At 33.2% G+C, this 27540-nt stretch overlaps 1 protein-coding gene across 12 annotated transcripts in view; it reads right to left on the reverse strand.

Moving 5' to 3' along the window:
• LOC126736849 (transcriptional enhancer factor TEF-1) overlaps positions 1-27540 on the reverse strand; it is a 166326-nt gene that overhangs the window by 40298 nt on the left and 98488 nt on the right. For 3 of the 12 annotated variants that reach the window (XM_050441401.1, XM_050441403.1, XM_050441404.1), the window contains one exon: positions 18646-18708. The exons of 5 other annotated variants lie outside the window; for them this stretch is intronic. In XM_050441401.1, coding sequence (XP_050297358.1) covers positions 18646-18662 — 17 coding nt within the window. In that variant the 5' untranslated portion in view covers positions 18663-18708. Of the gene's footprint in view, positions 1-11843; positions 11992-18645; positions 18709-27540 lie in introns of those variants that run through there. 4 more of the 12 variants (XM_050441400.1, XM_050441406.1, XM_050441402.1 and 1 more) reach the window with 2 other exon arrangements.

The following is a 27540-nucleotide window of genomic DNA, read 5'->3' on the forward strand; positions in this document are numbered from 1 at the left end:
AAAATTGTTTTTATTTACAAATAATCAAGAAAGACTACCCGAATATATAATAGGCTTTCTTTTCGCACCGACATCCATAATTTTTTGTGTTTTTAGTTCTTACTGGTATAAGTTTGATTGTGTTTTTTTAGCTTTAGGTTTTATCGGCACTTTATTTTAATTGTGAGTATATTTCATATATTTTTTGTTGTTTGTTCTCACCTACTTTTATTTTACTTTTTTTGTTTTATATAGCTTTGTTCACAACAACAAATGTTTAAAACAATAAAGCAAAAGTAAAAAAAAATTAAAAGACGCAGAAATACCATGACTATTCCAAAGCACAAGAAAGAAATTTTCTTAAGATCTTTTACTTTGGCTACCACGGCTATGAATAGAGTGGACTTTTCTTTATCTCTCAATATGTTTAGGAGAAACTTGTTTAATATTCTCTATCTGAATCAAAGTCAGCAGGTGTGATCAACGTACTTGGTTTAAGCTTGTATAGATTTTATGATTTGCAGATGAAATACAGCACTTGATGGTAGAGGTATACTTATCGTTTTGATCTGACCACTAAATTAGTTTTTAAGTGTCACTGCACTCTTGACTTGTCTTTTCATACTCTCTGCTAAAAACTATAGACTGCAAATATTCACCTTGAAATGATAGGCCTTTGGTGTACATATCTTATGTTCATTATTATTAGTTTTATATTTATATTCTTTTATATGTATATTTGTTTTTAATTTTAAGGATGTTGAAATTGTTTATTATTACAATTATTTCTTACTATTCAGCTTACACTGAATTTCTTTTAAACTTCCTCGGCAAATTAATACATGCAATGTTTTTTGTTTGCTAGATTAATTTAGCTTTTATTTTTTTGTAAACTTAGTTTTCAGGTTCTTCTAAAGCAACCATGTTCGTCTCTTCCAGCACCCTAAGTACGATAAAGCATGTATTTAAAAGTACGGCTTTCTGAATTTGTAAGTATAGAGTAAGGTTTAAGTCCAAAAGTTCAATATTATTTTTTAGTTTTATAGGAATTTCACCAAGTCCAACAATTATTCGAACAACAGTTACTCGCTCTGCTTTCCACATTCTCTCAATCTCTTCAGCCGAAGGTAAGTACTTACTTCTAATCTCTATAATAAAGACCTGTTTTTTAGCTTTTAGGTTCAAGATGATGTCAGGGATATTATTTGAGATTGGTTTATCTATAATAATTATCTTTCGGTTCCAATCAGAGGAATCCAAACAGGAACTTTACCTTGGATTGGTGTTGGTTCGTAAGAATAGTATGGGTCTTTTATTTCAAATGCAAGGTATTTTTTGGATAATGCTTGAGGCGAAATCTTTGCAACATTATTATGCCTTTCCAGATATTGTTTTGGTGCAAGTACAGAACAACCAGCTACTATGTGTTCCAAGACTTTCGTCTGTCTGCTTACATATTAGGAACAAGCTTCCGCTTAATATCCGTTTTCGATAAATTTTTGTTGGGACTACATAATCCTGCATAGCACATCCCAACCCTCTGTTTTCAGAAAAATATTTCCTGACTTTATCTATGCTTGCGATGCCGCTGTATTTATTGATTCATCTTCTATCGAGTCTGGGTATTTTCTATGCATATGGTTTTTTATGCCGTTGATCTTGTTTTTGATTGACCTAAGTTTGTGCGTTTTGATCTTTAGAAGAGAATTCTATCTTTGAAACTATCTTTCAGATAAATGTAATAAGGTCACGTTTTTGTCCGCGTCTTTTAACGCTTGGAATACCCTGCTGATTCTCAGATTGTCTATCTGTTCTGCATATCCTGTAATCATGCTTAGTAATCCACGTCCACCCTCCATTCTTGGTAGGTAGAACCTTTCAATAGAGATCTAAAGATGATGGCAGCGGTGTTTGCAAAATTGTTTTCTTGACTGTCTATCTAAGTCTTCTAATTCCATGGTGGTCAATATAGTGGAATTCCGTAGAATCCGCAGAATAACAAAGATGCATGACAATATGGAAGCAGCATAAGCAGTTATGGCGGCTTTGGATGTATTGCTAGATGATAGCTCGGTTTTAAGTATAGCTTTCAGACTAGAAAAAAAAGGTATTTGTCGTTTTTTCCTTGAGTTTTTTTGCTTTATTTCCCTCGACTGCAGGCATCCCAACTACTTAAAGGTTTCATCTTTGTCTATTCTCGTGATTGTTCCCTGCCAATCATTTATTTTTCCACTTTTCATTCTCCATGCTGTTGACCTTACATTTTTCAAGCCGTATTTTTATATCCGTGCTAAACTTTCCTATATTTTTTTAACCGTTTGTTTAGGTCTTCATTACTTTCTGCATAAGATTTTAAATCGGGAATCAAGTGTGTATGCTAGATTTAAGATATTCAGCAGGGAAGTTAACGGTTTTAAGATCAGGGAGAACTACAAGGGACTCAAGACATCTTACTGGAAAATTGCGAGTTCAATTTTTATTTTGCCTACGTTACCTGGATTTTCAGCGGTGTTAAGTTGCAGCGTAGCACACCACTTGGTCATTGCATAACTAACAAATTTAATGATGTGCAACCTTCATACAACTTCCACACTTCTACAAGCCACGTAACGGTCTTTTTTCTTTTTTAGCATGTTCTATTATTACCTGATATATGATTAATAATTGTTCTTTACGTCCTTTAGAAACTCTGCGACATCCTTTTTGTTCTTCGTCTAGAAAATCCTTATCTAGTAGATGTCTGTAGATCTTATAGAAGTGTTGGGAGCACGTTATCGGTCGGAGGCGAACAGGTTGTATGGTTTCCACAGATTTGGGAGCGGGTTACACCCTTTATTATAAAAAACAAGAATTTTCTCAGGTTGTTGTTAAAATTTGTTAAAACATTAAATTATATGTGGGTGGATAGAGATAATTTTTTTTCAACTAATAGTTGTGAACTCTATCTGGATATTTCCAATTTGAGGCTCTTGCTAATGCCTTTTTCACATTTTTTGATTAATTGTCCAGCTAGGCATACATTTTAAATTGAACATTTTTATGCGTTCATTGTAATTCCAGTTTGCTATTTTGTGTTACACTGGATTGCTCCATATTCCGCTCCAAGGGGCATTTACTTCTTTTCGTTGCGGCGTGTTTTGGGTTCGTTGTTCCTGCATTTAGTTTTCCATAAAAAGATTTCTGGTTGGTTGCAAAATCATGGTTTTGTTGCTTCTTGTTGTAGCTTTTTTGTATCTTTTTAATCTTTTAGCATTGGCAGCTTGGGTTTGCTTAAATACATCCAGAATTTCAATCTTCGTAGGGTTTTCACTAGATTTATATTTTAAGATAATTTCTTTGGGTTTGGTTGTCACACGATTGCTTGGACTTTTTCTAGATTTTTTCTACTAGATTAATAGATTATTATTGTTATAAATAATGGTTCCTATAACCGTAACAATCTAAAACATCTCATCTGGTTCCCCTCGGTACTACCGCCGCTAAGATAAGAAACCCGTCAAAAGCCAATTAAGCGACGGTATCACAAATGCTAAGTATCAGATGTTATCTTAAAATTTTATTGACTTCCACGGCCGGCCGCTCTGATGGAACCCGAAGCCGAAAGGGGCAAAAAAATATGTCGGAATCCCGAGTCGATCTGATGACCGACCCCCGGGGCCCCCGGGGGCAGTCCGAATTCGAAAAGCGTCGGCCTTCGCCGAAGCCAGGGGGAACGGAGAAACAACGCGAGGAATGACGCCCGGCCAGGTAAAATACGCCAGAGAATTCAATCGGCGGCCATTATTAATGCAGACCAAAACAATAGTGAACATCAGTGTGTAGATATACAAACAGTGGCGTGGGTTCACTTTTTAGGCAGGGACGACCTTAACATTAGCTCCCTTAAAGTCCATCTGCTAAAAAGCTCTTTTTTTATTAAAGGTTTTACTCAATTTAAGTCTAAATACATCCAAACAACCAAGATGTTTAAGACTCAATCAAGCATAACAAAAATGTATACGATGCTCACTTCTTTTAATGGAATAGCAATGCAACCAAATGCTAAAAAAAAATATTTGATATTATTAATGCATAGCGAAAAAGATATAAAAACAGTGGTGTAAGTTCGCATTTTAGGAAGGGACAACCTTAAGAAAAGCTCCCTTAAAGCCCACCTGCTAAAAAACAATATTTATTATATTTTAAAAACGCTCCATATATTAGTGAAAATTTTACTCAAATTAATTCGACTTTACACTTAAGAGATTAACACTCGCCCAAAAATACCTGAAACAAATCAAATCAAAACATGCTTTATTATGATAAAATACCAAGTATTTGTGAATAAAGCTTTCTTAATAGACAAAAAAATCAGCACTTAAAGAGTAACTAAATAGTGACTAAAAGTATATAAATCTAAAAAGTAATAATAAATAGCAAATAGGAATAACGTACAAACAGGAAAAGATATTAAAGTTAGCAAAATGCAATCTTTTCGATAAAACAGACAAACATCATAAATATACAGGGTGAGATGGGAGGAACGCATCAAACTCCAGTTGAGTATTGTACACGTGAAAATAATTTTAAAAAACTTCTTTCCAGTTCTCATTTGCTTTTAAAAATTATCAAACAAATCAGAATGTAAATGTATTATCACCACGATGGAGCTTCCGCACATTGCGCTCGTCAGGTCAAGCAATATTTGGACGAAGAGTTTCCAGGACTATGGATTGGTCGCGGTGATCCTATTAGTTGGCTTCCAAGATCTCCAGACCTCACACCACTGGACTATTGTTTGTGAGACTGGTTTAAAAATGATTTATACAAAGTGAAAGTCGGCACTCCGGAGGCCCTAGAAATGCGGCAGTGTTTGCTAAAGAAAGACATGAATCACTTAGAAAATATTTGTTAAAACAGCGCTATAATTAAAAGCATGTTAATGTAGGAAATTTTGTTTGGTTGTAATTACGCTATATTTTGAAAATAAATGAGAATCGCTTAAGAACATATGAGGTTTTTAACATGTAAAATACTCACTTGGAGTTTGGTGCGTCCCTCCCTTATACTTATACTTATCCTGTATAACAAAATTATGACAGTAATTCAAGTTATCACCAGAAACTAAATTAAAAATTGATAAGAAAAGAAGAAACAAACCAGTTTCAAAAGCTTGCACACATGGTTTATGCCCAGTCATGATCAAAATATTCAGTAAGACTATAAAATGCTTAACTTTAAAGCAGTACAACAGATGAAACAAATCTTTTGAAGCAAATTAAAGCTCGTGTGGACTTTATATCAATTGGGAGATGGTTAAAACTCGTTAAATTTAAATAAATAAGAGAATTCTGTGAATAACTTGGAAATATTAAGTGTCTGGTATTATAGAGCTTTCTAGATTTATCGCTTGTAAGATGCAATTTGTGTTTTTTATCAATTAAGCACGTTGTTTCCAATATAAACAAACAGCACCATGTCAGTTCCTTTAAATTCCGAACTAAGGTCTCTAAGTGATTTTTGACAAATAAACCTAATTTCTCTTTTATGTAAAACAAAAAGTGAGTTTAAAAAAAAATTAAGCAACCCTAAAAAGCAATTTCATAGCGCAAGTTTCTTTCCGCAAAAGACTGATTTAGCAGCTTCAGATCTAAGTTTATCTGCGATAATCCGAAGAGCATAACAGCGACAATCTAGCCAGTGTCTGTCTTAAAGCTAAGATGTGGTCATTAAACTCTTCGATGAAAATTCCAAGAAATCATTACAGTTGCAAACAAACTTAAATGCCAACAATTTTATTTTATTTATGTTTAGAGACAGAAGATTAAAATTGCACCATTGCCTAATCCTACTTAGGTCGCCTGCTACAATTTCCATTATTGACTCATGATTTTTATGAGTCATCAGCAAAAATTATTAAATGACCTCTGATATCAAAAGATGCAAGGTCATTAATATAGAGAAGGAATAAAATAGGGCCAAGCATGGAACTCTAGGAACTCCATGATCTATAGGGCTTACAGGAGACAACTCATCCATTGACTTGACAATTTTCCTTCTGCCAAACAAGAATTATTCGAACTGGAATGGTTTTGGCTGGTTGGAAGCAACACCTCTGAAACCATACCAAAAGAGCTTACTAAGTAATACTCTTCACACGCGATTCACGCAATCAAATGCTTTGGAGAAATTACAGAAGACCGTTGCGGCGGCGTTACCTATATTCAAGCTTAAATAAAGATCTTTAAGAAAGACAAACATCGTATGATTCGTAAACCCTCCCAAAAGCTGAAATTTGCTTAAAATGCTGTGCTTAGTGAAAAAGGTCATTACTCTTAACCAACATTTCTATGATATTAGACATGGTAAAAGTGAGATGGATCGATAACTAGCAGGATAATTTATTTCACCACCTTTAAATAGATGTTTTCAAATAGATACTATGAGGTTATTCGGAAATTTAGCTAAAAGAAACATTAATTGGGGGTTTAGATTATCTGTCAGCTTCTCTGCTTGTAAAGAGTAAAACTGATTAAACACATTTGCATCAAACAGATATTGTTGACTTTCCATCGAATTACCTGAGTTCATTCAAAATTTTTTACTCCAATTTTCCTTGGGTATATTGTGTGCCATCTCCAATGTAAGTCCGTAGTAATCTTCCTTGAAAAGGTCGAGAGGAATAAGAGAAGTATATATCATTGTCCGGTCTGTACTATTGGCCAAATTGTGGAAAGAATTAAAATTCGATTTTTCTTAAAATCTACCAACTTTAGTTTTTCTAGGTGGCTAGGTGGGAAAATTAACTATTGGCTAAAACTGCCTCGTGATCAGGTAACCCTAAGGGAATTACAAGGATATCACATACGTGTTCCGAGTTAAAATTTATACCAGAATAATCTATTATTTGTGTATAATCATGTGGGTTGAACAACAAGCTTATGTAAATTAAGAGAGGTCAGGAGGTTTTTTTAAGGAACCAACTTCATGGGAATCTATTAAAGAATTAAGATTAAAATCACCACAAACAATTAATCTATTATTAACTGGAAACAAACACAAAAGCAGTTCAATAAACTCAAGGAAATCCCTAAAATTATTGCCAAAATCATGGTACCACCGTGACTCGACTCCCTTCTGTAATAGGAACAAACTGTAGTATAATTGTTAATGAAGCAGGGCCCCTCAGGTCTACGCCAGTGTTTAGTCAAAAATATCTGGAGAACCAACAGTAAGTATTAAGAAAAAGTTCAAGTTCATTAGATTTGCTTCATTTCAGTTGAATAGACTTGATTCTATTAAGAAGCAACAAAAACGCAGAATTACCGTTTTTAAGGTTAGTGTTGTCCAAGGCTGTATCAACTATAAAAAGAACGTTTTGACGCTTCTCACTTCCTTTAGGATAGTCCAGGATAAAGTGGATGGATGTGTGTCTTACCAAAATGAGGTTTCATGATTAAATGATCTTGGCCTATATCCTTTTAGAACCGTTTTTATAGACTTTGATCTAATCATCTTTCCATTATCAGCATTTGCCACAAAAGAGGTATGACTTATGTGATGGATTGATTGTCTTTAATATGAAAATATTATTCTTTTACTGATCGTGTTTTTTCTTTCTTCTTCAGTAAGTTGCTACCCGCATAAAACCAAAAGAAACAAAAGTATCCAAAGCAACAAAACAACCAATAGACTTGAGACGAAACTTAAACAGAAACTCTGATGAATATAGATACATTAACAAAATCATAGGTACAAGAATATCGAATAGTTTAGTTGAAAATAATAAACACTTGAAAGGGCTAAGAAGAACACTATTAAGGGTAAAATATAAAAATATAAAATAAGATCTGAAGAGCCTGGAATAAGTTACTAAATAGTTGATCAAATCGGACACCTATTCCAGGCACATAAGATAATAAGAAGCTTAGTTAAGGCTTAGTTCGGCTCTTAAATTAGTTAAAAGATTCTTTCTGGCTGACTTAGGACTTAGAGACTCATAAATGCTTTTTTCAGGCATTTAAAACCAATGTAAACATTTGAAACTTGATGGCTGCTTTCAAGTATGACAACCTGCTTATAACTAAACATCGAATAAAGGATAAAGATGGAAAGCTGATTACAAACATCACAGATATCTCAAAAGTCATCAAATATTTTAGTCATATGACAAATGGCCGTTGTCCAGGAGAAGATCGAATAATAGCAGAAATCTTTAAAATGGCTGGAAACCTCTTACTTAAAGCCATTGAAGTACTATTCAATCAATGTAGCATTAAAGGCAAACTACCAACAAGTTGGGAAAACGCAGAAGTAATAATATTATTTAAAAAACGGTGACACCACTGCCATAGAGAACTATACACCAATCAGTCTATTATCCCATCTATATAAGCTGCTATCAGAAATCCTCACAAATAGACGCACTAACAAACTAGACGTTTACCAACCGGTCGAACAAGCAGGATTCAAAAAGGCCTTTAGTACTATTGACCACTTACAGAGCTTACGAACATTGATGTAAGGAATACAACATACCGTTACATCTGGGGTTTGTAGACTTCAAAAAGGCTTTTGACTCCGTCGAATTCTGGTCAATATTTGAGGGACTAAACACCGTAAGAATAGACTCTCATAACAGCACGCATGTTAAAATAGATGAAACAAGATCGAAAAGAAAAATACCACTAAAAAACTGTAGGACAGGGTCACACCATGTCTCCCAAACTTTTCACATTGGCACTAGAACGTATTTAAAAAATTGAATCGGGAAGAAAAGAGAATACATATAAATGGCATATAAAGTCCAGTGCAACGATATATTAGAATGGTCACCCGTCAAAACACCAGCATTTTACTTCTCAAACAATGTAAATAGAAGGTGGATGACATTGTTTGGCAGGTGGAATGCTGGCGTTTTGACGGGTGACCATTCTAATATATCATTGCACTGGACTTTACTTCAACCGTCTGCGCTTTGCAGATGACATAGTCATAACAAGTGGAGGCGAAATTGAACTCGAATGATGGATCTCGCCCGACCCTCAAAGCCCAGAGGACTACAGATCAGCTACGGAAAAACCAAAATAATTTTAGACAGCCAAATACAATTCCAAATAAACTGACAACATATAGAAGAGAGGATTACATTTACCTCGGCCAGCTTTCCAAACTAGGAGAGTCCAATCAAACTGCCGAGATAACAAGGCGACTTAAGTTTAGGTGGAAGGGTTACAGAATGTTAAATCATGTATTCAGAAATCAAGAAACACCGATTAGTTTAAAGAGAATGCTGCGGGAAGCTCATATTATGCCGGGAGTGGCGTACGGAATAGGGACGATGGCAGTAACTCAAAAAAACGCAACCAAGCTAAGAACAACACAGAAACCTGTAGAATGGTAAATGCTTGGCATAAGTCTCACGAATCCAATAAGAAATACGGAAATTAACGTCGCACAAATGTCAAAGACATCATGGACAGAATTCCTCCGGAGCAGTGGGTAAGCACTCATACGATACCGATCTAAAACATCAAAAAGAAGTGTAGGCTGTCCACAGAAAAAGATTTGGCATGACCTGGAGGAGGTGTGCTAGTGGACGAGAGAAGATGAAGATGAAGAATTTCTTTCTTCCTACCAAACCTTCCAACCAACCTCTCAATTTATGAAGAGGAATATTGTAGCAGCAGTGTTGACTGGGTCAAATGCTTTAGAAAAATCTATATAAATAGAGTCAACCTGCAACCTTCATGGCATGTAGCATGTGGACTGTACGGTCTGAAGATAGCACGTTACTACCTAAACAACTAAACAATTTTGGTATTTCAGATTCCATAAGATCTGTGCTCTTTCAAATTTTGCATTATTTTCTCATAAACTTTAAGGATTTATTAAAAAGAGTGACCGTCTATATTGCCCATAGAAAACAATTGGAGAAAGAACTATGATCAAAAACGGCATTTTCGGAAATTTTCAAAGAGTCATAATTCGATGAGAATATGTGGCTGGTGTAGTTAGTATAAGTGAAAGAAATGCACGCCCGGATGTAGCTGAAAAATGAAAAATCCGAAACTTTGAAGTCCGATTGACACCTATGGGCTTTATGTTCATATATCCAACTTTTTTTTTCATATTTTCGTACTTCCAGATCCAATACGATCATCCGCATATTTGTAACTAACAAATTTTCTAACATGTGAGATTTTGAGTTGAAAAATAATCTTCCAAAATGGTATTTTTGCCAATCTTTAAAAGTATTCTTATTCTTACAGATTGGCTCATATACCATAATAATCCAGCATTTTGGTATGGGATAAAAACATGCCTCTGGTATAATTGAATCATGCGCCTTAGTCATTCTTTATGCTAAAAGGCCAGACCTATAGCATTAAGTGTAATTTTTTTATAGATGAAAAAAATTCAAATAAAATTACATAATTGGATTACATAGTTTCGAATATTTTCAGCTGAATAGAGATCCAATATCCAGTGAAAACATGAGATTAATTAATGAAATACCTGGACTGGATGAACAAAAACACCGCGAGTGCAAAAGCCCATTTTAAACCGTTTCGTTTTACAACAAAAAAAACAGTTTTGTTTTCGCTGAAATTTTTCTTTTTTCATATTTTATTAATTTGTCAGAGGGTTTTTTAAAATTATAAAATATAACCTCGCAACTTTTCGACTCTCAAAGTAACTGGGAAAACCAAAAGGTAAAATAATTAATAAAACTTCTTTACTGCATAGTTTTCGAGTTTTTGTTGTGTGCCTCAAAAGTAAACTTAGGCAAGATACCTGGAAAAGCTGCGGCTTGTAGAAAATTAAATTCCAGATTCAAGATATAATAATAATTTATTAAGTGTAGAGCCTTAGAGGGAAATCGTGTATAATTTGGTGATGTGTAACTTAATTTTGGATGGAATCAACGTTAAATTCAAATATAAAGAACATTATTTAATTACAGGTAATTGTTATACCCAATTATAGGTTAAGAAAAAAAATGTACCTGGATTCAGGGTGAATGAAGGTATGATCAAAACATATTCGGATTTTATATATGAGCCTTCAGCCTCACTGATTCATTAGTTAATGCTACATAAAAAGATTAGAATGAAATCCTATCAAAATTGCCAATTTCAGGAATAAATAGAGATATTCCTTGAAAAATGTATATTCTCAGAAAAATAACTTATTTTCTGCTTGTCCCTGTAATATTCTGCCAGGAAAACACAATTTTCAGAAGGTCCAAAAAGAGTAAAGAAATGGAAAATGTTTCTGAATGCTTTCCAGAATATCCAGGGAGTAATCTAAAATAAACTTTTTAAGATTAGTCTGGATTTACATATTTTGATTTAAGTTAGAGTCGCCTATGCCGAAAAATTTAAGAAAAAAATATTTAAATAAAAATGCTTCTTTGCCTCATTACCTCATTACACTCCTACATTTATTTCGCCATTTCTACAAGAATCATCATAAAATTGTATTATCCTTATGTTACTTGGCTCTTCAAATACAAGCATTATATCATTTGGAATTAAAATAGATCATTGTGTCTGAAAAGAAGAGAAATATGATTTTTAACTTTTTTTAACTTCATGACATTTTATTTCTCACTCCTGTCCGAACCATGCTGAAAAATCATTTTTTTCAAGACATTTTTGAGGCCCAATCTGTCATGCAAAGAAATACATTTATTTTTTTGAAGTCTGTGGTCACTGCTTCTTTTACAGACTTAAGCTAATCAACATTCATTAAAAACTTGTCTGAATAAAAGGTAACCACTTAGACATACACGCGACTAATGATCTAAAACGCCACCCTCTGATGTCGACAATAATCAATTATACCAACGAAAATTTCAATACAATAACCGAATTACTAACCTTTAGTTTCACATATAAGAGAGCGAAATAGCCGACGAGAAACTGAACAACGGGCATTAATGTAGGCATAAAGTTTTGAAGCGAGGCCCGCGTCTTTAAATGCCGGAACACGTGCGGGTTTCGTTGTTAACATGTTCCCGTGCATTTAATAAACTATAGTTTACATACAATGGACGACCGCCTAAACATTTATTTAGGTCTCGCGTTGATAGAGAGGTCTTGTTGCTTGACTAAACCCTTTACCATTAAAATGTTTGAATGAGTTGGTTAAATATTTACTTAAGACTTTTTGGTAACTTTTTTAACTGGTTCATCTAATTGAATTAGAAACAGGACCGTAGTCAGGATCGCCACTCACGGGGCACTTATAAAACATTTGGCAAGAGTTAAATTCTTCGATTTTTTCCACTTAACTTTTGACTGATATTATCCAAACAATTGAATCTAACCTTTTTTCTCGAAAGCTAAAAAAGAGAAGTTTGCAATTAAGTGAAGTGCAAATGAAAAAAGAGCACATTCGTTAATTGATGTACTGCTTCCAAATGATTCGCAAGCTTCAAACAAATAAATTTTGTCTAAAAATGCAAAAAATTTCATATTCAATAAATTTGAATCTGCGATGGTAATGTCAAACCAATTTTTTTGAGGGGTTTCAGGATACCTCGTTCGAACGTTTCGATATTGACGTCTTCTAAAACCCAGATAGTGAAGTCAGAATCTCACCATTCACATCGAAGCGGCCCTTCAATTCATTTGAAATATGATCTAAGACCTCCAGAGACCTACTTTTCAATGAGGTTGGTTGCTTGTGATCCTTCTTCTATAGTTTTAATGACGATCGAAGCGTTTAAACGCGATGATCGTTGACGTTGAAAGACTTCATTGTCTCTTTATTTGACTGGTTCAATTTACTGAAGTGTTCATCAGTTCTTCGTAGTTGATACAGCTTTAATCCATCTAAATCCAACATCCCGTTTGTGCAGAATTTGATCGTTTGTTTCTAATACGCCTAATAATTCATGTAAGAAATGGAACAAAAAAATAAATTTATCTTCCATTACAGATTGGCAAGTCCAGTTGGCAGTGCCATAACTGAAAGAACTCGTCCATTATCTCAAAGAGACCTACGTGTAGAGAAAAAATGAAAACCCCAAGTATCGGTCTTAAAATATTTTTTTTTTTATATGCCCGAAGGTTACATGTTTCGCTTAAAAAAGGATCATCAGACCTTATAAACTAGTGAAACGCTCACGAGATGACCTGCTGCTCGAGAAATATTTTGAGACCCAGATTCGGGGTTTTTATTTTTTCTCTAGTGTCATAACTTCTGCCAAACTCTTGCATTAGGTACCCACACCCGGGCATTCTTTCCGCTGGAAAATATCAATCTCCGAAGAATGAATGTCAGTCAGTAGCCAATTAAATGATAAAATGCGAGTACAAAATTCCTTTACGAAACTACGACGCACTTGTCGTAACAGGATATGTTAACAAGATGTAACTTTGGTTAGTGTGCTTGGACTTTTCCAAAAGATTGTTGACGGCATTTTTTCGTGTCTTCTCATAAATAGGAGACAATTAGCCTCTTCTCAGGTGTTATGCACTCCCTTATTATAGTGTTTTATTTTTGGATATAAGGACCAGCTAATCTCAATAATTCAGTGAAATCATTCATGTTCATTCTTAAATAGTTTTTTAAATCATTTGGTTCACTAATTTCTAACTATCTCAAAAGATTTACGTTACTATATCTACATTTTCCGCTTCAGTAGCCAATTTTTAAACCAACACCTTTCTTTTCTTTTATTTCCTGAATAATACGTCATTATAGCTATGCCAACACAGGCAACATGTTTTTTTGTCTATATTCCATGACAACTAATTACAATACTCTTGGCACGACACATCATGGCAAAATTGAGTTAAGATGACAAATTTCTTCGAATACACTATCGCTTAATCCTTCGAGATTCATTTTTAAGGAGAATGATCTAAAAAATCATAGTTTGCATTAGTGGGATTTGAAAGGATTGTTTTACGTTCAAGATGTAAAGTGATGGACTTGCATGAGAGATTTAGCGGAAAAGTCGACAAAACATTTTGTGCTAGTGTACGCCAACAGTTTTATTTTCCGCTCAGTTTTCTGACCGGAAAGAATTTTACAGGATAAAATGGCCTTCCTAGTAATGAACTTCCGTGTATGGGTACGTAATCACGCAACATTGATTGCTCGAAAATGACCAGATCCTCCAGTTTCAATTAAATGTAAAGTATTTGTTCCAGAGTACTTTGCATACTTTAAATAAAACAAACAAATTATGCAGTTTAGACAACAAGAATTAATTTGTGAGATAACCGCTATAACAACTAAATGGTCGAAGTCGATGGTTGAAACAATAAATCTAAGGAAACTTTAACAACTGTTTCAGGTTTATTTTCCGGTTGTCAATATTATACAAAAAAATAGCAGGAAGCCATGGTTAACCACGAGACTGAAAATATCTTCCTTCGCTTGCAATTTGGAAAGTTGTCAATAACTTCAGGGGCCTTAGTTCTACTCATTCTTGTTTATCTGATTTTAGGGCTAATAATACAAATACCTTCTACTGTTCGAAAAGTAACAAATTAGTATCTAGTATTACAAAGACTACTATTAACCTAATTTGCGGGCTGGATAGGAGTTCTGTCTCAGACAGTTTTTACTTTATGTGAATTTTGACGTGTTCAAGGAAGTAATTCAGTTAATAAATAATAAAAGATCTTCTCGTTGGGATGGATGACATGGCAGTTAACAACCAGCTAGAGTTCAGAAAGGGTACAAGGAAAGCACTGGATTATGCAGAGATGTCTGGACCTGAATCAAGATTTATACATTCGTTTTGTAGATTTTGAGAAAGCGTTTGACAGAGTTTAACACGAAAAAATTAATAGAAATATTCCAAAGGAAAAATTGTAATACTTGGGATATAAGACTAATAGCGAACCTGTACTGGGGACTGTTTATTTAAAGATATAGAAATACAGCGTGCTGTTCAGCAAGCGTGTATTTTGTCTTGTCTCCTTTTCAACGTTTATAGTGAAACAATCTTTGAGGAAACTCTTGCAGAAAGGGACAAAGGAATAAAAATAAACGACCAACAAGAAATGTCGACAATACAGTAATAACAGAGCATTGAAGATCTGCAGAATCTGCTCCAAAAAATAAACGACTCTTGTAAACGATATGGACTCAATATATGAATTTGACGAAAACAAAATATATGGTTATCACAAAGCAACAAAAAAATATATAATAGTAAACTTAATAAATAATAACGTTCCAATTGAAAGAGTTCAACATTATAAATATTAAGACATAATAATAGACGAAACTGCTGAACAGTTACAATAAATAAACTGCAGAATTGAAATAGTTTAAAAATCTTTTATCAAACTTCAAAAAAAAGTTTCTTGCAGCAAGGACATGAACTTAAAATGAAGGACGAGAATACTTCGATGCTATACATTTCCACTCTGTTATATGATGCCGAAGCGTGGACACTTAAAACAGCTAAAATAAATTTAACAAACTGGTGTTTGAGTGCTATCGTCCCATGTTGGGGATTTCGTGGATCGACAGAGCTACAAACGTGCGGCGTCGTATTAACAAAGAAGAAGAAATTTATCAAACGCTAAAAAGAAAGAAGCTTTAATATTTTACACACATTAGAGGCTCAAAATCCCAATTGTTTCATAATATTAAGGAGGGAAAACTTTAGAGAAGGCATGGTCAGGATAGAAGAAAAAGAACATAAAGAATGGTTCTCAATGAACTGTTTCGTGCAGCTGCAAATAAAGTGCGCATAACAATGATAGCCAACCTCCTCTAGGAGGTGATACACGAAGAAGAAAGATACTAGTGCCTTATTTGGAAATTATGGTTGCCTGAAACACTATTATTTGATACCTCAGACTCAGAGTATTAAACTTTTCCACTTTTTTTCTATATCCTCATTTTATTTCTATGTTACTATCTGGATCTTCTCAAAATTGTATTTTTTTTGGCGTACTTTATTCAATTACATAAAAAAAAAGATTATTTTAATTCGTTTTAATACCTTAGACTGAGATGGTTATATTGGTCCTTCGAGTCGCCTTAGAAACCTGTATTTTTTATAAAATGTAATTACGATACATTACATAAGCCACAGTAAAAATTATTTATAGTGAGGAAACCTTTTTATATTTCAAACCAGGTGATCAGGTGACAAAGGAATTTGGACTTGAAATCTGTAAAAAATTGCATATTTTGAGATGTGAAAAGATGCATTTCCTAAATTTCTACTAAAAACAAGCACAACCCCAGTCAAATCACAAACTAGTTTTACCACTAACCAACTTGTGAGTATCACACCAAAGGTTCCAACCATAGGACAATTTGGTACTTATTGTGATGGGGTGTAATCTACTTCGATATGCGATCCTAGTAGAATACTATCCAGGAAATTGTAGCTCCTGCAGATGAGTTAGAACCATGAAAAAAGAAATTCATACTAGCTTTTTTCTTATTATACTCTATTTCAGAAGTGTGTAGAGCAATAAAACCTCATTAGGTATGCAAAAGTGGTACCTGGTGATCCACCAATATTTTATGCCACTACCTTAGTTGGGTATTAGGTTCAATGTAAAATTCTTTCTTTTCGTTGATTGCAGGTAGTGCCACCCGGTTTTGGGTCAATTTATGAGTTTTGCCCATTGTTACCCACTGATAAACATTGAAAACGGTTCGCCAAAGGCGTGCAACTGGGACTTGTTTTTTACCTTATAATTAATGTACTTAAATGCTTTTTTATTTTAGACAGTTACTTTTGTTTAAATGGAATAATATATTTTTTTCACAAATTTATTGAACATAATATGTAGAGTAAAACAGTTGAAAATGTCACTTTTGGATCTGGCACTTTTTGAACAGTGTATAACAATTTTAAATTATAATAGATTGTAGTCTTCTTCGTCATCTGACGAACTGTCATCACCTCTTGACATTATAATTAAAGGATCGACTGTCTGATCGATGAGGTTGTCAAGATCCCACATTTTGTCCTCTTGCTTAATTACATGCTGGACTGCTTTTCGCCAATTCTCTGGTGTCGCTTCCGTAATGGCTTGATCAAACAGTAGCTTAACATCTTTCATTTTAAAAGTCGTGTTTTGTCTTGCTACAAATCCTTTTACCTGCGCCCATATCAGTTCTATAGGATTTAGTTCGCAATGATATGGCGGTAAGCGCAGTACAGTTATATTATATTTTTCGGCTATATCTTCCACGGCGTATTTCATGAAACGAGTTTTGTGTAAGTTTGCTATTGCCAGCAGTTCTTTTTTTATCAAATTTGCTTCAAACGCAATACCTTTTGCAGTCAGCCAATCGATAATTTCTTGCTTTCTCCAACTTGAAGTTGGCGGCTTCTCTATTCGCCGTGAATGATAGCTTGCGTTATCCATAACCACCACCGAATTAGCCGGAAGAAATTTTATCATTTCACCAAAATAGTCCTCGAAAACGTCTGAGTTCATGTCTTCATGGTAATCTCCTGTGCGAGTCGACTCAAAGGTTAGCAGACCTTCTTTTAAAAATCCCTCTTCGCTTCCAATATGTGTGATTATAAGTCTTTTTCCTTTTCCCGAAGGTACTTTAATACCCGTAGACAGGCCTTCTATGAAAGCTTGGCGAGCACTGGTTATATTTTTGTCTTGCCACATTTTTTGGACTATATAACCTTCGTTAATCCACGTCTCATCAAGATAAAAAACTTTCTTTTGCTCCCTGCGGTACTGCTTGATACTTCTCAAGTATTGTCGTCTCCAACAAACAATTTCGTCGCTCTCCAGTAAAAGTGCTTTGCGGTTATGCTTTTCCCAGGCAAAATCCATATTTTTTAAAGTTTTCCATAAAAGTTTTCTACTTATCAACGGAATACTCTCATCTCGGCCAAGCTCCATTAAAATTTTGTCTAGGGTGGGTATTTCCTTTTTAAAATAAAAAGAGTGAACTTTTCTTCGAATTATACATTTAGCATTTTCATCAAGGACTTTTGTAGGTCGTCCTGGCTTTTGCTTGGGAGATTCCACTTGACCTGCTACTTTTCTTTCCCGCAACAATTTGAAAATGGTGGACTTTCCAATTCCACTCATTCGAGAACATTTTTCAACAATTTCTTGCATAGTAAAACTAGGGTAATCGTGTTTTATGCAATCATGTACATTTAAAATAATAACTTTTTCACTCAGCGATAGTGGAGAATTTTTAGTACATCTTTTCGTTGGACTGAATACCTCCATTTTTTAAATATTGGGATAATAATATTGTGATTACACTACAGCGTAGCAGTGACTACTAACGTTTAAAATATGATTTAAAAGTATTTATAGTCTGTATATATTACCTGACCCCATTTTTGCATGTTAAAAAGCGTTAAAAGATAGGTACCTATACAAAAGGATTAAAAGTATTTATTTAGTATTTAATCTCTTTCAAAATAAAGGCATTTAATCCGTGAAAATTAAATTCATAAATATTATAAGTACCTGCGCCTATGAACTACCACGAAATGTAGCCAAACAGAACGGAATTCCCCAGTTTATTGCTCTATACACTTCTGAAATAGAGTATAGGATTTTCACGTAAGATTGACCTATGACCTATAATATTTCCTTATATTAAATTTTTTTATTTTGTTTAAACTCTACTATCATAAACATATATATTACAAAACATAATATTACAAAATAAGGAACAGTTCTTCTGTATGAATAAGGATACTTACTCGATATATACATGAAGGGGCGCCACTGTGTTCCTTAAAAATATCAAACAGTGTCTTACCTGAAAAGAAAATAAATATATAATTATAAAAGTAAAAAAATAGACATTATTGCTTTAAAATCTATTGTGAGGAATTCATAATGAGTTACTTATTTTGTTGGGTAGGTATTACATTACTGTTATAGTAAAAATCAATTTAGAAAATACTATGTCATACGGTCAATTATTAAAATTTTCTTCTTCTTTTTAATAATTGAGCGTATAAGATAGTATTTTCTAAATTGCTTTTTACTACACCAGTGACGTAATACCCAACAAAATAACTCATTATTTAAAGTTGAAGAAGTAGTCCATTCTTGCAGTGGAGTTAATAGTTATACCCATTAACTCATTATTTGTTTTTTTAAAACTCAATGAATTAAAAATTTCGTTATCGAAGTCTTATTAAACATCCAACTCAAACTTTCTCAATTTTTCAGGCCAATTTTAAATATCTGTTATGAAAAATAGTTTAGTTAAAACCACATAAGCTCAAACCCAACTCTGTTCAATTTTTAGGGCTTATCAGATAGTCAACCAATCTCAAATCGAACTCAACAATTTTTAAATATCAACTTAGACAGGCCTTATCAGACTTTCAACTGAATTGGGGTACAGTTCTTTTAATTTTTTATTTTTTAATTATCAACATAATCCGAGTTTATGGGACTGAATGGCTCCAACCTAATAGGGATTAACCGTACTCGAGACCAATTAACCCTTTCTATTTTTTTTTAACAGGACTAATCAGATATCAATCAAACTTAATATTCTTTTCAAAATTATCAACATACCCAGAGCTTCTCAGACATTCAACATATTTTTTTTAAATATCAACATACACACAGGGTTATATAATACAACCCAACCCAACCTTTTTTATTTTATGTAATTGTCAACATAATATAAAGTTTTACCTGCTTGTTTCATAACCTGAACCATACCCTTATATTATATTTGCTTTGTTTTTAAAATGGTACGTTTAAATTAGCCTTTCCGTTTCCCTTTTTCGTCGATTTTATAACATGAATGTCTTCATTTAATTGTTTTTTAGAATTTCAATCTACATTAAAGGCGTTGTTTTTTTTAGATCTGACGATGATTAAATTAAGCAAAACACCAATATATCAATATAATACACTGAATTTGACTTTAAGCCTTTTTGCTGTTACTGGAGTATAACAGATCACTCTGAATATAGAGGGCATTCAACCCACCCCTTCAAGGTTATAATTTTTAAAATGATTATAATTTTACGGTATAAATGTTGTTACTAAATTTTTGATGGAATTTGAAAATCATCATGTAATAAGATATTCTATAGACATTCCTCAGATAAACTGGTAAAAGAGCCCGAATCCCAGACACCAGAAAAATAAACCATAAAACTCTCAATCTTGATTCTATTAATCTACTAAATCACCCTAGAGAGTCTTTAAACTGTTCTTAAAAATGCCCACGTCACGGTGAGAGATTACCCAACATCCGCTCTACCTGGAACTCGTAACTCGACCATCATATCTTCGAGATAAACGCATCTCACCTGCGAATCAGGTTCTGTTTGGTTCTCCACTTTACAGGTAAAAGAGCTTATTTGTTTACGTGAAGAACCCCAGGGGGACGTTGTTCGCCTCGCTAATCTTATTCGTTCATTCATAAATGAGACAGAATAACAAACAGAAGCAGGTCATGATCAATAAATGTGATTTGAAACAGATTATTCGCTCCATAATTAAAAAAAAATTATGATAATTTAGAAGAAGCGGTGTAAACAAGATTTCTAGTTGAATGCACATCAGGTGCAGTGTTGCGCAGCTTACGCAACAAAGTCGCAATAAAATACCGGGCAATCTGCCATATTGAATAGCTATAATAAAGGTTAATGGAATTAACAGTGATAAAAGACTGCGGAGCGGACGAGAAGAACCGCCTTCAGCGAAAGGTTGGACAAACAGCAGCTCGACTGCACGCGGCGGGAGAGATGGAGGAGATTATTGAAAGGGACAGTGGCGTGAAATAGCGAAAATTCGTTTTATGGAAAATTTACGTTCGGAGAATATAATCTCGAAATTGTGATCCTGAAGACTTCTAACAATATTTGTCTACAAGCTCTCTCTCTCTCTGTTCTTCCTTATGAACCCTCTTACCAGGTTACCAGACAATTTATAATACGAATTTTTATTCTGTCCTCTCAAATCTAGCAATGTCTTTCTTAGTTACTTCTTGTCTTCCTTATCTCCCTCCCCTGTTGTGTAGCCTTTGCTTTTAGATTCTTTTAACTTTTCAATATACTACACTTTTCACTTATTTATTTTTCACTTTCTGGAACATCTTCATCGTCCCATCATATAGATTAGGAACACCTTTAAACACGAGCAGTTTGGGTTTACATTAATACCCAGTCTATGTAAATATTGAGGAGTTGAAAAATGTCGTTGTCATGCGTAAAAACGTTGTCATATGTCCTCTACCAACAAATTCTCCTGTAGAGAACCATGTTTTTTTTATTGAGCTCCATTTATATGTATACTGCTTGTCTTTGTTGTTCAGAGTTTTCTTCCATGCCTCTTTCCACTTTTCAACTATTATATTTGCTAATTTGTCAGGTATAATATTTCCTTCTATCTCCAGATGTCCCGTTATTCAAGCCAACCTTGAATAACAAATTCATGTCAAATTCATTCTTATTTGCCTCCAATATAATTTGTTTAGTTAGATATGTGATGTGGTCTAATTCAATTTTGATCATTGTAAAATTTATTTCCTTAATTGCACTTTCTAAATAGATAATAATTATACATTGCTTTATATCCTTCTCTAGGCCATAGTTGACACTATTATCAATTGCAATAATCTGTGCTGTACATATTTGGGTGTTATCTCGTAATATGGATGAATAACTGATATTCTTCTGGACAATATATGCCAACCCCTGCTTGTCTTTTCGTCCCATCAAAGGATCCATCTGCATAAATGTGGTGGTATTTAAGATATTTTTAATTTTTAAAATCTTTTTTTTATGTTTTGTTCTCCGTTTTTAACCCAAACATGGGATTACTTGTTACGTATGCATTTTTCATGTGATCTATTTGTTGTCTATTAGTTGGTCGTTTTATGCTAAAATATCCTATCTTTACGTTTTATAATTTATCGTTTTCTACTTTAAGATATTTGGCCACTAATTTGTTTGTTAATTACATTCTTCTATAATCTAGACCGGTTTCTTTAATTTCTGCTAGTAGTAAGTTAGTGGATGTAGATATTATGCACCCTAATGCAATTCTGAGTGCTTGATACTGAACTGTATTCATCCTGTTTTTATTTGCATTTGTTAATGGACTCAGTATTTGACTGCCATAATCCTGATCATTAAAGCTTGGTATACTTGAAGTATGGTTTTGGGGTTTCTGTTGTTATGATCTTTGGTCCAATGATTTTGTGGGTTCTTTCTATGATGTAGGCTTCCCTGTTGTAAAGCAAATTAAATATTCGATTTGATATTCTATGAACTTTATTATCTAGCAAAACTTCATATCATTTAAAACTATCCACGTTGTCATAGGCAGAAATAGTGTATTTCTCCTTTAACTCGTCCAATTAAACAAGAAAAACATCACTTTATTCCTATATTTCTCTAATTTAAAAACTGATATAAGGATATATAAATGAGAATTCAACTTTTCCCCCTATTCCTATATCACCATTAGGTTTTTTACGGAATTCACATTTAATATCCAAAAATACTACCATCGTATTTTTCTGAAAGTTTTGGTGTATTTTAAGTGAAAGTCAGATTTCTATACATGCTCTTCCTCTCCTGAAACCTATCTGTCTCTGGGGTAGTTTTAAGTTTATTGATTTCAAGTCTGTTTTTTACTGTTACTTCTAGGGTCTTTCCAACACATGAATTGAGTGATATAGGTCTCATCGACACTTGCAGCAATATCATAACAGAACGAAAATTGGAATGAATGGTAAATGATTATTTTTACCTATTCATTTTATGAATGTTTGTTTTTTCCTAAACACTAATAAAACAATAGATGAACGATATTGAGCAGATGTGAATCTGCCTTAAAAACCAAAAGCACCCTTAACTGTCAAAATTGCAGCGAGGTTGTAAACAGAGTTAAATATTACGCTTGAACTATGAATATTACGCTTTTGTAATCGAACATTTGAATTCTTGTTTACTATATTGAGCGCGGCTATTAATATGAAATGTATGAATCTTTTAGAACACGAAACCTAAAAACTATAGCTAAAAAATACTTAATAGAGGCGAAATTTAGATAAGAACTATTAGATCATATACCTCTCAAAACATAACGAATCCTAGGAATTGTAACGAGAGCTAAAAGTTCAGTGGGAAATTTGAATATCAAATTTGTTTTTCTGTGCAGTGGAGTTAAGTAGTTCTCAATTTCGAGGAGGATAGCCTACTTTAGGCAGAGTAACTGAAGGGGTCTAAGAATGGTTTTAGATGAAAGGACAAAGAACAATCACATGTTAAGTGAGTGAAAGATGACCCGAAAGATAGTTACATAAAATCAAAAACAGTGACTTCTAGGTCACATTGAAATGCGCACTTATACGGGATGTTGAAGATCTGCTATGGCGCAAAATTTAAATTTTAGTTCTACTTTATGAGACTTCTTAAATTAATATGTAATGTATGGCTTTCTCAGACACTGAAGTTGATAGAAAGAGTGTATTTTTAAGTCTCGTTTTCATCATTTGGAACACAAATATTATAAATAAAAAGTTAATTACGCAAATTTAATGACTTCTTAAAAGCTTTCGACGAAGTAGACAATTATTCAACATAGATAATTAGAATTCCAGTTTGCTACAAATGAAGAAATTTGAAAGGTTCATTTAGCAAAAGAAATTTTAAAATAATTTTATTAAATTTTTCTCAAAATTGTTAAGCAAGTTAGATTACAAGCATAACAGAACTCAATACTATTTTGTTTGCTTAAAACACTCGCAATTCTTAAGAATAAATTAAAAAAAAGTACCACAAGCATTTTTCAGTATTAACTAGGTATTTGATTATCATGTAATGGATCAATATTTAAATAATTCTTAAAAGCCTTCGACAACGTATACAATTATTCAACGTGAACGTGAAACGTGAAAATTAGAATTTCAGTTTGCTGCAACTGAAGAAATCCTTTTCAAAATTCGTAAGCAAGTTTATCAGATTACAAACAATAGAATTCATTACTATTTTGTTTACCTAAAACACTTGTAATCCTTAGGAATATAGTGTCTCGAATTTTGAAAAATGACGCAACTCTTTGGCGGAAGATTTAAATATCGGATTTGTCGCTTAACTTCAATTGAATTTTACTATACTAAGAGCCTTAATCCAATTTAAAATTTATAGACTTTCCAGAATCTATTAAATAAAAGCAACTAAATGAGGACAGTTCGTAGTAAAATAAAATGTGCTTATATTGATTGATACATATGCTGATATTGCATTGTACGACGTGGAATTTCCACTTGGGAAGCGAATTCTCTTCATATAATATTTACGGCAAAAATTGCCTTTGTGATCTCTTTCAATCCCAACAAAGATCAATAACGAAACAATGAACAGTTCCTAAATGTAAATAAAGGAAACAAAGAAGTTTCATTATATTCTTGATATTATCTTTCTATTACAGCAAGCAATGTAAAACCACAACACATTGCATATTAAACCGCTAATGCTCCACTTCCAAATTAAACATGCATATCAGTCAGTAAGATACAAAATAGTGATCCGAAACCACAACAACAAACGTAAACACGTGAACGCCACTGGGTTGCATGAAAAGGTACAAAGACAAAAACGAGTTCTTGCATGAGTCACTGGCTCCGTTATATCTTAAATGCACCATCGGATTGGTTAAACGACGATAAGAGACCGATACGGCAACGTCGCATTTGACGATTAAAAGCCGCGTTGACCAGCAAACACCGTTGAAGCGGCACGGGAGGTGTCTACAGCTTTTCCGCTTACCGTTTCGCGTTGACCTTTTTTCCTCCACTTCTCTCTTTTTCAATCTTTTCTGATTAGGTTGCCTCGTTTGGAAGTACCTTATATGACTTTACTAGGCGGTTTTAGCAAAACCCAGATTATTTTGATGATTTTATGATTCGTTACTACAGAATAAACTTTAGATGGAAAAACGAGAAAAAGAACTGTTGATGTGATGCTTTGTGCTTTATCATCAATTCGTTCACTTATAGCTTTACAGACTGAAGTGATTCCCTTTTTTAGTGAGCTTTCAGCCTGTAGTGAGATTTCCATGGATGTCTCATCAATTATTGATTGTCAGGTCTAGGGGTTCTAGGCCATTGATAAAAAAATAAACACAATCTTACAAAATTCCATTTAGAAGTCACATTTCTCCTTATTTAAGCAATAAATTAATTATGAATAAATATGAAAAATCGTCGAAAATATCACATGTATTCCTTCGTGTATAAAGTTATAAAAACTAGGGAGCCATTATATTTAGCTAACAATTTTACAAATTTTCTTTATGAGCATAACACTAGATTTATAAATTTATTTAGAATACCACAATATAGAACAGCAAATTTTCAAAAATCTTTTGTTTTTGTCGCCTCTCAACTTTGGAATAGACTTCCGGCTAATTGCAAAAGTTTTCCGTTTACTGCATTTAAAAAATATATTCGTAATAAACTGCTTGATTCTCAAAAAAACAATACTTAATCTATAATAAAAATTAAAAGAGTCTGTCCGTCTGTAACTGAGCCGCTCGATCTTCTATTGGCGTCTACTTATTATTGTTATAAATATTAATTAATTTACCTTTCCGCATCCAGAACCCCCGCCTGCTTCGCCTTACTTAAATACTTAAATATGATACTCAACACATGCATGTCTCGATTAATTAAGAAAATCTTTTTTTTTTTACTTTTTACTTTTAAGGTTTTTGAAGGGCTATGCCACACAGGTTCTATCTTATGATGAACCTGTGTAAACGGTTCTCTATAATCGAGGCATGGTCCTATTTATCATGTATTTGGTAAGTTGTACAACATATGTATATTATTATGCTACAATTTTGTATGATTATTTATTTACCTTCATGATGAATAAATTTGTTTTGAATTTGAAAATGAAAGCCAGTATGACGCCCTGAGCTAATCTTGTATTAATGTTAAATATTTCCGAGTTATAATCTCCAACTGACACGAGAAGCCTTCCTTAACTCAGTAATGAAAAAATGTCTAGAGTTTCAACTTCTCCTAATTGAAACATAAAAAACTGCTACTGGCCTACCTAAAGACCTGCTTGTCTACAGAGTTCTCCAGTTCAATAGCTCCTGTTTCCGTTAATTTTCTTTCCATAAATCCATAATGCTTATACAGAATTTAAGGCACTACAAGCTTCTCCGCTACTTCTTTGAGAGTTTTGGAAGATATATTATAATCTCTCTCTAATTTTCATCTTCTTATTTATTTTTTTATTTATTTCCTAGTATCAACAGCCAGAGGCTAATTACAGACACTAACTATAATATAATATCTTAAATACATATTACCTAAAAATAAGAACTAAATATTTATTAATAAAAATAAAATGACATAAGAGTCAAATATATAATAATTCCACGACCTATTGGATCTAATTCTGGGAAATAAAAAGTCTATCCTCAATTGTTTCTACAAAGGTATTCAAACTAATCATATCCAAATCTAAATTACTAGCAAAAGTATTAAAATATTTACACATTTTATAAACTGGTGAGTTCTTAGTCTAAAATTCTAAGTCTGTTTTGTCTTGTATTTCCATTATTTACAAAGAGAAGAATTACTGAAAGAAGTTCTGAAGAATTAAATTTTATTTGTTAATGCGCTATACATAATATAAACAAGACAAGTTTTAATCTGTCAATTTTTTAAAGATAATTTCTCCACTTCCTTTAAAAGTAAACGGTGCTCACACCCTTGGCGTGGTGATAATATCCAATTTTTTTATAAAACATGTATTTCAATCATTTTCGCTGTACGCGTTCGACAGTTTTTATCGATATCTCTTATTAAGGAGACCATACAATACTACTGTATTCCAGTCATAGGAATATCAAATTATTACAATGTTTCAGATAACACTCTACATTCAATTGGTACATCTAATGATGAAGTTCATTATTTTATGTTCCTCGTTTATTATACTAACAAAAATAATCTGTAAAGGGAATATTACAGTCCATTATCAAACCCAAGAATCTCTCTTTTTCTGAATTCACAAGCTATAGGTATATAACATTCCGATTCAAAGTAAGAGACATTACAGAATACTTTTTAATATTAAAAGTAAAACAAAGTCCACCACAGAATTCAAATTATTTTGTAAACAATTGTAGTACTAATTAAATTGTATATTTTAAAATAATCTGCAAAAAGTAAACTTTTCGATATTCCATCAATCGAACCTTGAGCTACTCTAGAGCAACTAGTAGAACATCTAGCTCCCCTGATATTAACATACTATTCCCTATTTAACAAATAAGATTTGATAAGTGAACAAACTGGACAAATGTTACTAAATTGGTTAATGTAGATTTATTTCGCAGCAATCCATGCTGGTATTCAGATATATTTAACATACATTTATCATACAATCTGCGAAACAATGCTATCTTGAAAACTTTAGAAACTTCAAGTAATATAGTAACAGGTGTATATATAACTACATCATTCTTTTCCCTTTTTTAAATAACAGGATAACTTTACTTTTTTGCCAAACTTTAGGATAGGCTGAAGTTTTTAGACTGATATTGAATGTGTAACGAAGAACCTTCAACAATAAATCTTCATATCCCT

Source organism: Anthonomus grandis, chromosome 5 (assembly GCF_022605725.1).
Source record: "Anthonomus grandis grandis chromosome 5, icAntGran1.3, whole genome shotgun sequence".
NCBI lineage: Eukaryota > Metazoa > Arthropoda > Insecta > Coleoptera > Curculionidae > Anthonomus > Anthonomus grandis.